The sequence below is a fragment of the Helianthus annuus genome, chromosome 14 (genome assembly GCF_002127325.2).
Source record: "Helianthus annuus cultivar XRQ/B chromosome 14, HanXRQr2.0-SUNRISE, whole genome shotgun sequence".
Taxonomy (NCBI): domain Eukaryota; kingdom Viridiplantae; phylum Streptophyta; class Magnoliopsida; order Asterales; family Asteraceae; genus Helianthus; species Helianthus annuus.
Genome location: NC_035446.2, coordinates 50,737,732 through 50,751,322, shown reverse-complemented (window position 1 = coordinate 50,751,322; position 13,591 = coordinate 50,737,732). Strand labels below are relative to the sequence as shown.

At 40.2% G+C, this 13,591-nt stretch overlaps 1 protein-coding gene across 1 annotated transcript; it reads right to left on the bottom strand.

Annotated features, from left to right (window-relative positions):
- Nucleotides 1–519: 519 nt before the first annotated feature.
- Nucleotides 520–9,675, bottom strand: LOC110928144. Its single transcript, XM_022171323.1, has 3 exons — nt 9,369–9,675; nt 8,569–9,032; nt 520–3,201 (listed from the first exon to the last, which is right to left on the bottom strand). Exons 1-3 carry the CDS (start codon nt 9,673–9,675, stop codon nt 520–522), a joined length of 3,453 nt encoding a protein of 1,150 aa, XP_022027015.1.
- Between the last annotated feature and the right edge of the window lie 3,916 nt (nt 9,676–13,591).

Genomic DNA, 13,591 nt, shown 5'->3' with positions numbered 1-13,591 from the left:
GTGGATGTGTGATGTTGTGCGATCGGTTTAATACATACATACATACGTTACATCATGCACTCAATAACGAAACGTTCATTAAAACATACATGTCACATAACATTCAATAATTATTCGCTAAATCAATCAAGTTCATGTAGTCGTGTCATGTTCATAAGCGTTACACAAAAATAGGTCTAAAGTTCGAGTTGTCACATTATCCCCAACTAATTGGAAATTTCGTCCCGAAATTTGGTATGCACTCACTGAGGAAGCTAGGTAAACTGTATTGTTCACTGATTTTCCTGGGGTGTCACATTGTATACACAGAAGATTATTTTCTTTTTTTGGGTAAAGGGTTACCCCGGTAAATTTTATAAATAAACCAATCAGTACAAAGGCGTGTCAGTGTAACACACCAACTAGACTTGACATGCCAAGCCTAGGAAAACACAAACCACAACCAAAACAAAACCATTCTAAACGCACATAACACAAACTACCAGACCCAACCGAAAAAAAACAAAAAAAATTAAGACTCTAGCCCGGGTCCGCTCCATTATCTTCAATCTTCCATGTTTTGAAAATCCTTCGCTTAACCGAAGCAAGCCGAAACCTGAACCCCATGAGCTTCAGCCGAACCGAAGACTTAATAACCTCCGCCACTTGTTCAGCCGTTCTTTTGTTGTTCTTGAAAAGCCTGTTATTCCGCTCTTGCCATATATAATAAGCCGAAGCAGCAATCAAAAGTTTGCACACAATATGATCGGCACTCCTAGACTTAGCATGTAGCTCCACCCAAGAGACGACCGACGACCATGAATCATTAACATTGCTCAAATTAACCAGCTTCTTAACATCGTTCCACGTCTTCGCCGCAAAAGAACATTGGAAAAACAGATGATCCCGAGTATCTCTATCATGGTTACACAGCGGACAACACATTAAATTCCAGTTGGTATGACTACCCGCTTCCCAAATAGACAGTCTATCCTGTGTTTTGAGCTTGTTCCTAAAAGCCAACCATAAGTGAAAAGAATGCCTAGGAATACATTGCGTATACCAAACCATATCAGCCCATATCACCTGCCCTTCCCGATGCCGGATCGAATCCCAAACACTAGCCGATTGAAAGTCTTGAATCTTACCTTCCACATCTTTCCATACTAGAGAATCGTCACCATTAGGCTCAGTTGTCGGAACCGGTATAGTGATTAATACCGGAAACAGATCAAGCCAAGCTTGAGGCCATCTCCAGTTACCATCCTGATCAATCATATCCGCAACTGTTGAATTTAGCGAAAACCCAGCATTTGCTATGTTTCTAGGCGAGATAAATGAAATAAGCGGACTACTCGCACACCACATGTCACTCCAAATATTCGTTTGAGAACCGCTCTTGATGACCGACCAAACATGAGGCCGAATGATGTTTCGGATGGATAACAATTTACGCCACCCCCAACTCATACTCCCTCTACATGGCACCTCCCAGAAATTCCTTCCTCTAATCTTGTAGTCGTGAATCCATTTCACCCAAATAGAATCCCTTTTGGTAAGAATACTCCAAATGTGTTTAGCCATTAAGGCTTTGTTTACATCAGCAATGCTCTTAATACCCAAACCTCCTTCCTGTTTAGGCAAACACACATGTTTCCACGCTACTTTAGCACGAATTCTGCCTTCCGATCCTGCGTTCCAAAGAAATCTACGAATCTTCTTTTCTAGATCACTAATAACTCGAGCAGGCATAATAAAAACCGAAGCCCAGTAGATGTGCATGGAAGAAAGGACTGAATTAATGAGCTGAAGCCGCCCGGCAAATGACAACCACTTAGAAACCCAATTAACGATCTTTTTCTCCATACGCTCAATAAGAACCTTGCAATCATTATACACAAGTCTCGAAGATATAAGAGGAACCCCCAAATACCGCACCGGAAGCGTACCTTCTTGAAAAGGCATAATATTGAGAATTGCTTGCTTTACCGAATGAGAGACATTGCAAAAGAAAACTGTACTCTTAGCAGGACTAGGGACGAGACCAGACATCTTAGTGAACCTCTCCATCGCGTCTTTGATTTTCTTGACCGAGACCACATCGCCATGAACAAAAATAAATAAATCATCCGCAAAAGAGACATTAATTATTTTATCTTTGGCACAATGAGCATGAAACTTAAACGGACCGACAGCTGCTCGACGAAGCAACAACGATAAAACCTCCATGACCAAAGTAAACAAATAGGGGGATAACGGATCTCCTTGCCTTAGCCCACGTTTACCTTTGAAAAAACCATGCAAATTCCCATTGATACTCAGAGAGTACGACACTGTGGTTACACATGTCATGATCCACTTGACCATCTTGGCGTGGAATCCGAACCCAACCAGAATACCTTCTAAAAACCTCCAATTGACAGTATCATAGGCTTTCTGAATATCAATTTTAAAAGCACATCTAGGCTGCCCCCTATTAAGATGATAATTGTGCATGAGCTCCTGGGTGAGAAGAATATTATCCGAAATCCTTCGGCCGGGCACAAAAGCCGATTGGTTGATGCTGACAAGATAACCCAAGCTGCCTTTCAATCTTTCCGAAATAACTTTGCTAATACATTTGTACAAAACATTGCAGCAAGAAATCGGTCTATAATCCAAAACCGAATCAGGAACATCTTTTTTAGGCAATAAAGCAAGGACAGTATGGTTAATCTGATTCAGAATTTTACCATTTTCAAAGAATTGCAGAACCGCATCCGTCACTTCTTTACCGACAATATCCCACGCTTTTTTGAAAAAAACCGAATTATATCCATCAGGCCCTGGCGCTTTGTCATCTCCAATACTGAACATGGCTGTTTTGACCTCCTCTCGAGAAACAGGACGAATCATAAGCTCAGCCATCTCATTACTAAGGACTTTAGGGAACAAATTATCTAAATTCGCTTCTTCCACCTGAGTTTCGTTACCCAAAAAGTTAGTATAGTGCAGCACCATAGCATCTGCAACCGTGTCACCATCATATCTCGTACCCGAAATATCTACAACACTATGAATTTTTGTTCTAGCGTTCTTTGCTTTCACAGTATTATGAAAAAACTTCGTATTCGAGTCACCCGCACACAACCAATCTACCTTCGATTTCTGTTTTAAAAAGCATTCTTCGTCGTACACAGCTTGTTGAAACTCTTTCAAGCAATGAGTTTCTAACAGCCGCAACTGACAGAAGATTATTTTCTTATATCGTAGTCGGTACTGTATTGATACCATAAGCAACCAAACTGATAGTGATTGAATTCTCATAACGTACCGGAAAATTCCACTAGTTAATAGGATATATTAAAGTGATTAAATAGTTTAAAACTTCCACTAGATTTTTTTTTTCTGAAGGGCAACCTTTATTAACAACCAAAACAGACCGAAGCCAAACAACCAATTACAACATTTACATACAGAAACTGAAATCTAACCACTTGTCCCACTCTAGATTCACAACATTTGAACGATTTTTAACCCATAAGAAACCAACCGAGCGTAGCTCGTCTAAAATGTTCTTAACAACAACACTTTTAGATCGAAAGATCACTTCATTCCTGGATTTCCAGATGAGCCAGCAAGCTAGCATTAACACAGCATGGACTGCTTGGCTTTTGACCTCCGAACCTTCGACATAACGGTGCATGTTAATGATATCAGATAGAGAGAACGCGAAAACTGGCGGTATGCGACACCAGGTTGATATTCTTTGCCACACGATGGACGCCACGTAACATGATATCATAAGATGATCCAGAGTTTCTTCTTCCTCGTTGATATCATAAAACTTCCACTAGATAATTTTGTTTCTAAAGTTTGCTGAAAATTTCGTTGAAAACATGGTTGTATTCGCAAAAGATATCGGTACCGTAGAGATATCGTAACAAATTGAACATACTGAATTCCGCTGCAACACACGAGAAAATTCCGCAAGTTAACTCTACCTATTTTACGAATTTCATTTTTAGCAATTTTCATCTAACTTTACTTATTTTATGAATTTCTTTTTTTTTTTATTGTTATCATATGCTAATTGTCTGTTTAAATTTTGCTATATCATATATATGGTACTTTTTGGCCTTTGGCAATGTTTATATATTTTCATATTTTTTTTAAGAAAGTTATATGTCACTATAAAATTGTGAAAGTTTCTTGCCAAATAAGATGACAATATTGCCGAAGTGTTCTTTAATCTTTCAGTTTGGGTAGGTTTGTTTTAGATAGTGAGCAAGAAAGTTTAGAGAACTTTAGAGTTATGCGAAATAAGGAAAATGGTGTGATAATGTTTAATTGTTATATATTCCAAGCAATGTAAAAGTTTATTTCATATAATCGTTCTTGTTTTTATTAGAAACTAGTAAAAATTCTCTTGCGACGCGGCCTGAATTCGATAGGGATCGGTTCGTTTCCTTATGATATCGATTCGGTATCGTTCGATGTAGCAACCGAAGAGATATATACACATGTTTTACATCTATCAAAAACCATAAAAATATCGCTGACGGTTTCAATAATATTAACATTGGTACCGATGTTGTTTGGTCAGAATCGGTTTGACTCATCACGGTACTAGTACTTTACCTACAATCGTTGTAGCATACAATATAAGAAACCAAATCTGAATACAACTCCGTTTTCAACGTAAAGTCGCTCGAAAACGTTAAAATGAATACTTGTATCTATTCCGATAACACCATTACCTAAGTTTAGACGGTTGGTTAATCAAGGTATAGAACAAAAAAACAATTATTTAAGCAATTTGATATTGAACGGAAATCTTATCAAAACATAGATAGTGTTATGCAAGTGGAAACCGTTTATGCAAAATTTTATAAGGCATTACATTGTGTAAATTTTATAACGGATTACATTGTTAGCGATATATATTGCGTAATTTAAACCAGAACTTTTAGAAACTTTCCCCCTAAAATATCAGGGGAATGAAGGTAATCCGTTGGTAAATTATGTGCTCATAGTTCATTAACCCCTAAATTACAACAATGATTGAATTAATAATCTCTAAAATATGAACCCACATATTATATATCAGTATCACCAAGTCCAAATCAATTTTCACACTATGTTTTTGTTGCGTACGTTTTTATTATGCGCACCTTTTGATTAGCGACTAACTGAATATTAAGCTTTAGTGACGATTGTTGTTCCTTGTGATGATATTAAGTTTAGTGACAATTGTTATTATTATACTATTGTGTCCGAGCACACTAACCGCCACTTTTTTTTGTAAAAGTAACCGCTTTTGGAATGATTTTTGTGACAACTGGCACAAAACCGGTAATTTTCGTACTATTTTAATAATTATTTATTTCCTGCCATTGTGTGATTAAACGCCAACATTACATGCTTACTTGCTTTGCATATGAATTCATGCATGTTTTATACTTCAAATATCGCATTGTGCATTACATTAAGCGTTGCATCAGAACGACTAGTAAACTCACCGGTAAGACAAGCTGTGAGAGCATAGCTTCAGCAAACAGTTAAACGATAGATTTAGGGCCTAGATGTAGGTCTAGCATAAAAAATACATTAAAACCCAAGTGTGGGAACAATGATTAACATAAACACTTTCCGGAAATAAGCACTAAAAACTGCCCGAAACGCACTTCAAATGCAAATTTCTGCAGAAATCAGCAAAATTCAGCAATAAAACAGCAAAATAACATGCGAATTAATGTTTTAGTGTCCAGAATAACTTGTAAAGTGTTGGGAATGAAAACTATCACAAAATGTACTTCATACCTTGTACAAATGCACTATTTAGCACGTTAACGAACCGATAACCAAACGATTAACTAGACACTACCCAAAACACCAAAAATAGACTAGAAGCATTTTTATGATTTAAAGCTAGTTATGGTGATAAAACACCTTAAAAATCATAGAAACGCATAAACACACATAACTTCATCTTAAACCCCCTAACTTACATTTATAACCTTTAACTTCCAAATTTTTACATTCTACCACCCCCCATGCCATAACCGGCCCCATGTGGCCCCCACTCCCTTTCCCGTTATAATATTCATAATGTGGGCAAGATATTGGACATGTAAACCTTTGGTTAAACACTTGTTGGAAGGTTATAATAAGGGACCATTAGTTGAGAAAACATTATCATCTTCTTCATTTTCAAACTACATCTTTCTCTCCTCCCTCTCTACACCTTATGGCCACCACCACCTCACCATACATCCAATATTTTCACTCATCAATCAAGCAATCTAAGGTTATACAAAGGTGCACAAGGATGATCTAAGAAGGTTTGGAGCAAAGGAAGTAAAAAGGACCACCTTGTGGAGCTTTTAACCACTCATCTTCATCATTCTTCATCTCCTTCTTGTTCTTGCCACTTCCCTAGCCACTAGAGCTAGTAGTAAGCACCATAATCTCTATTTTACTTCATATTAAGCTTATGTACAAGTCACACCATCAAAGAACTTAAACTTTAAAAGATGGTAACATGAAGATCTAACATAATCTAATAAGTGAAAATGAGTTGTTTTGAAGTTGTTTAATGTATGTTATGAAGTTGTGAATGTTGAATCTTGTGTTTATGTTTAGGTCCATCATGTGAAAGCTTGTTAGAAGCTTAGATCTAACAAGTTTAAGCATGGATTGTGACAACCGGCAAAAATAATGGTAATTCCGTACAACTTAATGACTTGATTATACATTTAACTGCGTTCATTAGGATTTAGTCAATGTGTGTTTGGGTCACGTAAAGTCTAGCAATCATAGGACATGGTTTCATATGCTAAACGATATTAATACATTCGCCGCGTCGCGAGAAAACCATAAACTATGTCCAAATATGTTGGCGAAATGCTGAAAACACTATTCATCGGAACACACTATTCATGCCAGCTAGTTCTGAAAACTTTCCGAACAAGCAACGAATGGCATGAAACGTTCTGATCATAAAAACCCTTAATTAAGGGGCACCAAATGTTAAAATACTTAAACTTTCTGGAAAATGCACCTAAACTTAAAGTGTCCGATCCGCGCCAAAACGGTAACAAAAATAGATTTTCCGCAACACTAAAATACGACATTTTGTCACACCCCAACCAATGGCGGAATCATCGAGGCGCGGCACTGAGCGAAACAGATTGTCCAGAAGTTTCCATAACAACTATATTTACCAAATATTTAAAGCAACATGTCCCATACCATGTCATATAAGATAATACAATTATTACAGAAAAGATATAGTCAAATTGTTCTGCTCTGACAAATCAGATTCTTATTACAGACAATTGTTTATTGTTGACCTAGGTCTTTCCTAGCCTCGATTTCACAACAAAGAAAGCAAATAAGCATCCTAAGCACCTGTCACATACGTTAAAGTAAAAGTCAATACACATAGTGTAAAGGTGAGCATACAAGTTTAATATAGCATAGTAGAGTTCGAAATCGTTACGCATAACCAGCACGTACACAGTGTAAAAGGAGGCATGTTAGTTATCGACATGAACCTATCGATACCGATGACTGCGGGTTGACTGCCCATGGCAGTTCGCGATACACACTCACCACTGTGATGAAAAGGACTGGCGCACCCCATGGAGAGGTGCTCGAGCGAATGAAGCCTTTATCAAGTAGTTCTTGGAGTTGGCTTGAGAGTTCACGCATTTCGGAGGGAGCGAGGCGATAAGGCGCTTTAGCAACAGGGTTGGCTCCAGGAATAAGGTCGATACGAAAGTCGATATCACGACTCGGTGGTAAGCTTGGGAGATCTTCAGGGAACACATTAGGAAATTCACACACCACGGGGACGTCACTCATTTTTGTCTTCCCTTTCTTTTCCTCCTCCGCTACTACGATGTTAGCCAAGAAAGCTCTGTATTCCTTGCGGAGATACTTGCTAGCTTGGACACATGTCATAAGCTTGAGATTCTTTGAAGCAGTTTCACCATAAACACATAATAAATCACCATTCGCGAGCGAGAATCGAATCATCTTGTCGAAGCATACAACTTCAGCATGGTTTTGCCGAAGAAAGTCCATGCCTACTATGACGTCAAAACTTCCGAGCTGCATTGGAATAAGGTCAATAGGGAAAACGTGGTTGTTGAGCTCGAGAGTACAATCACGGATAACGGAATTTACGACTACGGTTCTTCCGGTGGCAACTTCGACATCGAACGTTGAGGGGAGATGGGAGTGCTTTCGATTAAGGAGCTTTTCGAATTCGATCGACACAAAACAATTATCGGCTCCAGTATCAAATAAACACGATGCATAGATACCATTCACAAGGAACGTACCATTGACCACGTTGTTGTCAGCCTGGGTCTGGAGCACGTTGATGTTGAAAGTTCTGGCGCGGACGGCTTGTTGCTGTTGCTGTTGAGGCTGCTGCTGCTGCTAAGGCTCTTGTTTCACAACCCTGTTCGGGCACATGTTTGCGAAGTGGTTGGGATCACCACACGCAAAGCAGACTCTGGCGTTGATCGCGGGCGCCTGAGCCGCTTGTTGGCCTTGAGGAGCGGTGAGGAGAGCTTGTTGAGCAGGAGCGGGAGCTACGGTGTTGCGGGGGCTAGTTCGACAGTTGGCGGTGAAGTGGCCGTACATATTGCAGTGAATGCAATATCTGCAGGCAATACCCACCGGGTGATGGTAGGCGCATGTCGGGCAGGCTGGGTGGGGACCGATGTATGCACGTTTAGCAGGAGGTGCATAGGCCACTGGAGCAGCTTGGCGGTGTTGCTGTTGGGGTTGCGGAGCTAGAACTGCTTGAAGAGGAGCGGCGGTAGTGATGGCACAGTTCTTGTTGCTGGAGCTGCTGTTGTTGTTCTTCCTCTTACGACAAGAGGACTTAGAAGACTTAGGAGCAGCGGTGGTGTTAGCGGTTGGTGCGGCGGTGGTAGCTTGATACAGGTTCTTTGAAGGCTTATCCCAAAAACCAGCTTTTACTCGCTTGTCGTTGATTTCGGTGGCAAGCAAGTATGTTTCTTCGATCGTCACTGGCTTTGCGGCTTGCACAAAATCTGCAACACAGTCTGGCAGAGCTCAGATATACTTCTTGATCGTGATGTTGGTCGTCTTGACTTGATCGGGACAAATGATACTAAGCTGCTTAAAGCGAGCAGTCAGAGCTGCGTTATCTCCATCCTTCTGCTTGATATGCCAGAACTCGTCCTCCAGCTTTTGGCGTTCATGGGGAGGGCAGAATTCGTCCATCATAATGGCCTTGAGCTCTTCCCATGTCAGCTCATTGGCTGCATCGTTTCCGTGTTTGTTTCTTTCGGCCGTCCACCAGTCTAGTGCGTGGGACTGGAAGACGCCGGTAGTGTTTAGGGTACGGAGATTTTCAGGACATCCACTCTGGCGCAGAGTGACTTCGACAGAATCAACCCATTGAAACATAGCTGTTGGGCCATCTTCGCCAGTAAATTCCTTGGGACCACAAGCTTTGAACTGCTTGAAGCTGAAAGCACTCTTAGGAGCAGCTTTAGGAGCTTCGATTCTGGACTCGTTAGATGATTTCCTTACATTCTCATAATATTCACTCACGATCTGAGGAACAACCTTTGCTACTTGCTTAGCGACGAGAGCAGCAAGGCGTTTGTCTCTCTGTTCTTGGCGAGTGATTCGTGGGTGACGAGGTCCAGATGATGGTCCAGTCGACATTGTCTGCAACAGACATTGTCTTGGATCTCAGACATAGAAGAGTCGATTCTCACCTCACACGTCTAGTACTACTAAAGCTCAGGAACACGTATAATCACGTAACACATAAGCACATAATCACAGATTCACATAAGCACAGAAGCACATAAGCACGTAAGGCACTGAATCACAGAAGCACATATAAACACATAGTTCTCCTAGAAGCACACAGAGGCAGTCATAATACCGAAACCAATTATTCAAAGTCACGTGAGCGTTCGAAAATAGCAATTGCGATTACATAGCGTATAGTATGCCATAAGCGATCATCGGTTCGAGATAGATGTGTAGTGTAGTCTGTGTGTCGATTGAAGCGAGAAGCGAAAGGCGAATAAATCACTGAAATCGAAGCATATAAACAGCAAATCCACACATAAAACACATAAAAATCAGCAAATATCAGAGTCGGCAGTTTGCGGCTCAGAATCGAAACACATAAAAATCGGCGAATAATGCGAGATCAAGATCGAGTATAGATTGTCTTAGGCTGATAGACATTGACAACCCAAAGCGATTCGACTATTCACAAGGCCCTTAGCGCACGCTTTGGCCTTCGGGATTGTGCTCTTGCCTTTAACATGGGCGAATGGCATGCATCCTTCCAGCCGAAGTGCGAATTCAAGTCGTTAGAGTCCGTCGAGACTTTGGTGAGAGTTTTGTAAAACAAAATTGAGCGGAATAAGTCATCAAGGTTTGGGTTTCACCCCTAGCTTGACAGCTTTGTTCCTGTTTTGATAAGAAAATTGAGACGAAAATTTGCGTTAAAGTACTGATTTCACTCCTGGTTCAACGCGAATTCTTGTGTTTTATAGATAAAAGCAGATCAAATGAGCAATTTAATCGAGGGTTTGCGGTTTTCACACCTAATCTCGATCAAATTACTTGTTTAGTTTCGAATAAATGTGCAGTGATGGTGTAGCGTGCGCGAGAATAGCGAGGTATAGCAAGTAAGCTCGTACAATACCCCCAAGGGCATGCACAAGTCGGTCTATTGGTACCTAACTATAGACTAGGTCATTTCTAAGACGTCGACCCGGACTAGGTCGAGTTGTGACAACTCAAATTTCCAAGATTTCTATTTCGTATTTATTGCACGATCATGTATTGATTGCCATGAAATTATATATGTTTTGATTGTTTGATTGTGTATAGTTGTTGGTTATTTGTGAAGCTTGTCAAATGTGTAAACTTGGTGGTGGAACTATGAAACAGTTATGAGATGGTGTGCATTTGTAAATTATAATACTTAGGGATGTAGATGGTAATTAGTGAAATCCTAAATACTTAACCCTAATCTCATTTCTCTAATCATTTGCACACAAAACTAAATCACGTACTTGCAACTCTCTAATCCCTTAGCAATCATCATCACCCTCATCATTGGCAAGATAATCATCACACTTGATTCCTATTTCTCTAGAATCATCCAAGGTAATTGTGTTATCTTTTGTTATTAATCGTTTGATTTTTAGCAATGCTTGATTCTTGTAATGCGTGTAAACCCTAGTCTTCACATGATGCTCTGTGTTTTTGATTGATGATTGGTTGTTGTGTTATGAAGATTATAAGTCAGATAATCAATTGATTGATGATTGTGATGTGTGAGATGTAGACATAGAGGTCATTGCTTTGATCTGTATACTGCAAACGTATGAATTTAGGGTTTCATGTTCGTATGTTAGCAAAACGTAACTGTTCTGATCACATTGATTCTGTGCAAATTGAAGTTCACGCATGTAACTGTCTGAGTTTAATGTTATACAACATGTCTGAGTTTAATTGGTGAACACATGGACCGAACTTATTTGAAGAATATAATGATCCGAGTATAATGTATTGTAAATGGACCGAGTTTAATAAGTTGTTCTTGGTCCGAGCTTAATAAGTTGTAAATGGTCCGAGTTTAGTGTTTTATCTTTGGGCCGAGTTTGTAATTTTGTAAATGGTCCGAGTTTAAGGATTGGATCATGTCCGAGTTTAAGGATTGGATCCCTTGTCCGAGTATAATTGGATCTCTTGTCCGAGTTTATTATGTTAAGTAATTGGTCCGAGTTTAATTGAAATGGTTATGGTCCGACTTTAATGAGTTTGATGGTCCGAGTTTAATGGTTATGGTCCGAGTATATGGAGGCCTATTGGACCGAGCTTATCAAGCTCAATTGGTCCGAGTTTATGAAGGTCTATTGGACCGAGTTTATTATTATATGTTGGGCCCGAGTTTAATGAATGTATCAAGGGTCCGAGCTTGTGTGTGTAACATGATAGTCTGAGTTTATTGTATGATTACATGTACTATCTGAGTTTTGAACAGGGGAGAACCCCCCCATACTTGTCTGAGTTTTTGTGAGATGCATGATCCTGTATATGTTCATATGAATTACGTGAAGTGTATGAATGGGTTAACTGTTACGTGATACATGATTGATACATGATATTGCGTATCATTGCGAACATGAACTGATTTGTTATGCGTGCATACAATAGGACTTGATTAATTACCTGTGAGTGCATAACCTAGCATACCGAGCAAACCAAGGTGAGTTCACACTCCTACTAAGGCATGGGATTCCCGGGTCGTGGGAATGGGATAAAGGTTACCATTGACTAAGAACGTATATATGCTTTTCCTAGACTATCACCTACCATGGTCCTCGGATGTCAGGACGGTTCCGTAGGTTAGGATAACACCTACGTGGTCATATGCCAATTACTGCCTCGGATGTCAGGCACGCACGTAAAACCTACGTGTACGCATTACTTCTATCCTCGGTACAAAGGATACGTACGTGAAATCCACGTACACCCCCGCGTCTCCTATCCTCGGTTATGAAGGATACGTACGTAAAACCTACGTACACCCCATACGCGCTACTGTTCTCGGATGAAGAACAGGGATGATACGAGTAGATGATACGAATAGTCTAGTGGTCACATAACATGGGAAGCCCCCACCTGTATAACTTACTATTGGCCCAGTAGAGCCACCCGTTACTTACTGTTACGCACTTACTTACTGTGAACTCGCTCAACTAGTTTGTTGATCATTCTGTTACATGCCTTGCAGATCGTTAGGTACTTGGAGCTTGCACTGGAGAAGCGGGTCGTTGTGGACAAGGATCGTGGTTTCTACGTTGAACTATTATGACATTTAAAACTATTAACTATTGTTGGATTATTTACTATGCTTCCGCTACACTTTGAAACTATGGTTATGTTTTGAACACCTATCGTATTGGATGGATGGTTTACATTTATTTTACTTAATATTAATTACATGTTCAATATGATTGGTGGCTTGATCCTGGTCAGTCACGCTCCCAAGCGGTGATACTCCGCAGGTGGATTTTGGGGGTGTGACAGATTGGTATCAGAGGCATTGGTTATAGAGAACTTGGTTTTAATATGGAAAAACGTTTTTATTAAAACCAGACTATAACCAGAACAGTGCTCTCAACGATCCACAACGACGCTTCGCTCCACGTGCAAGACTCGACATCCTAGGTAATAAGGTTTATGTTTGTTACCTGCTTGCTAGAACTGCATAGAACTTTGCTCGTAGTATGCTTACATTACTTTGCTCACTACTTGTTATTGCTTGAGAACACTTACGGGCTTACACTCTTCTGTCATCGCACTATTCGCGAACTTTTCTCACTTATGTTGCCTTTGATGTGAAGATCAATGGCCGCACGAATTAACATGACACAAGCCCAGTTGACGGCTCTCATTAACGAACGAATTGCTGCGGCACTGGCAGCCATACAAGCAGGAGGTCAACACGTTCAGTCACCTGCTTGCACCTTCAAAAATCTCAAGGATTGTCAACCTAGTACCTTCAGTGGAACTGAGGGGGTTGAAGGTCTCCTTCATTGGTTCG

Excerpts from the sequence above, each read along its gene's own strand:
- LOC110928144 (XM_022171323.1), bottom strand. The coding sequence starts at position 9,675 with ATGTCGACTGGACCATCATCTGGACCTCGTCACCCACGAATCACTCGC. Across the intron at positions 9,033-9,368 it reads CGAAGTCACTCTGCGCCAGA|ATTTTGTGCAAGCCGCAAAG; the intron begins GTGGATGTCCTG and ends ACTGTGTTGCAG. Across the intron at positions 3,202-8,568 it reads GAACTAGCCCCCGCAACACC|TTGCGGCTGTTAGAAACTCA; the intron begins GTAGCTCCCGCT and ends ATCTTCTGTCAG.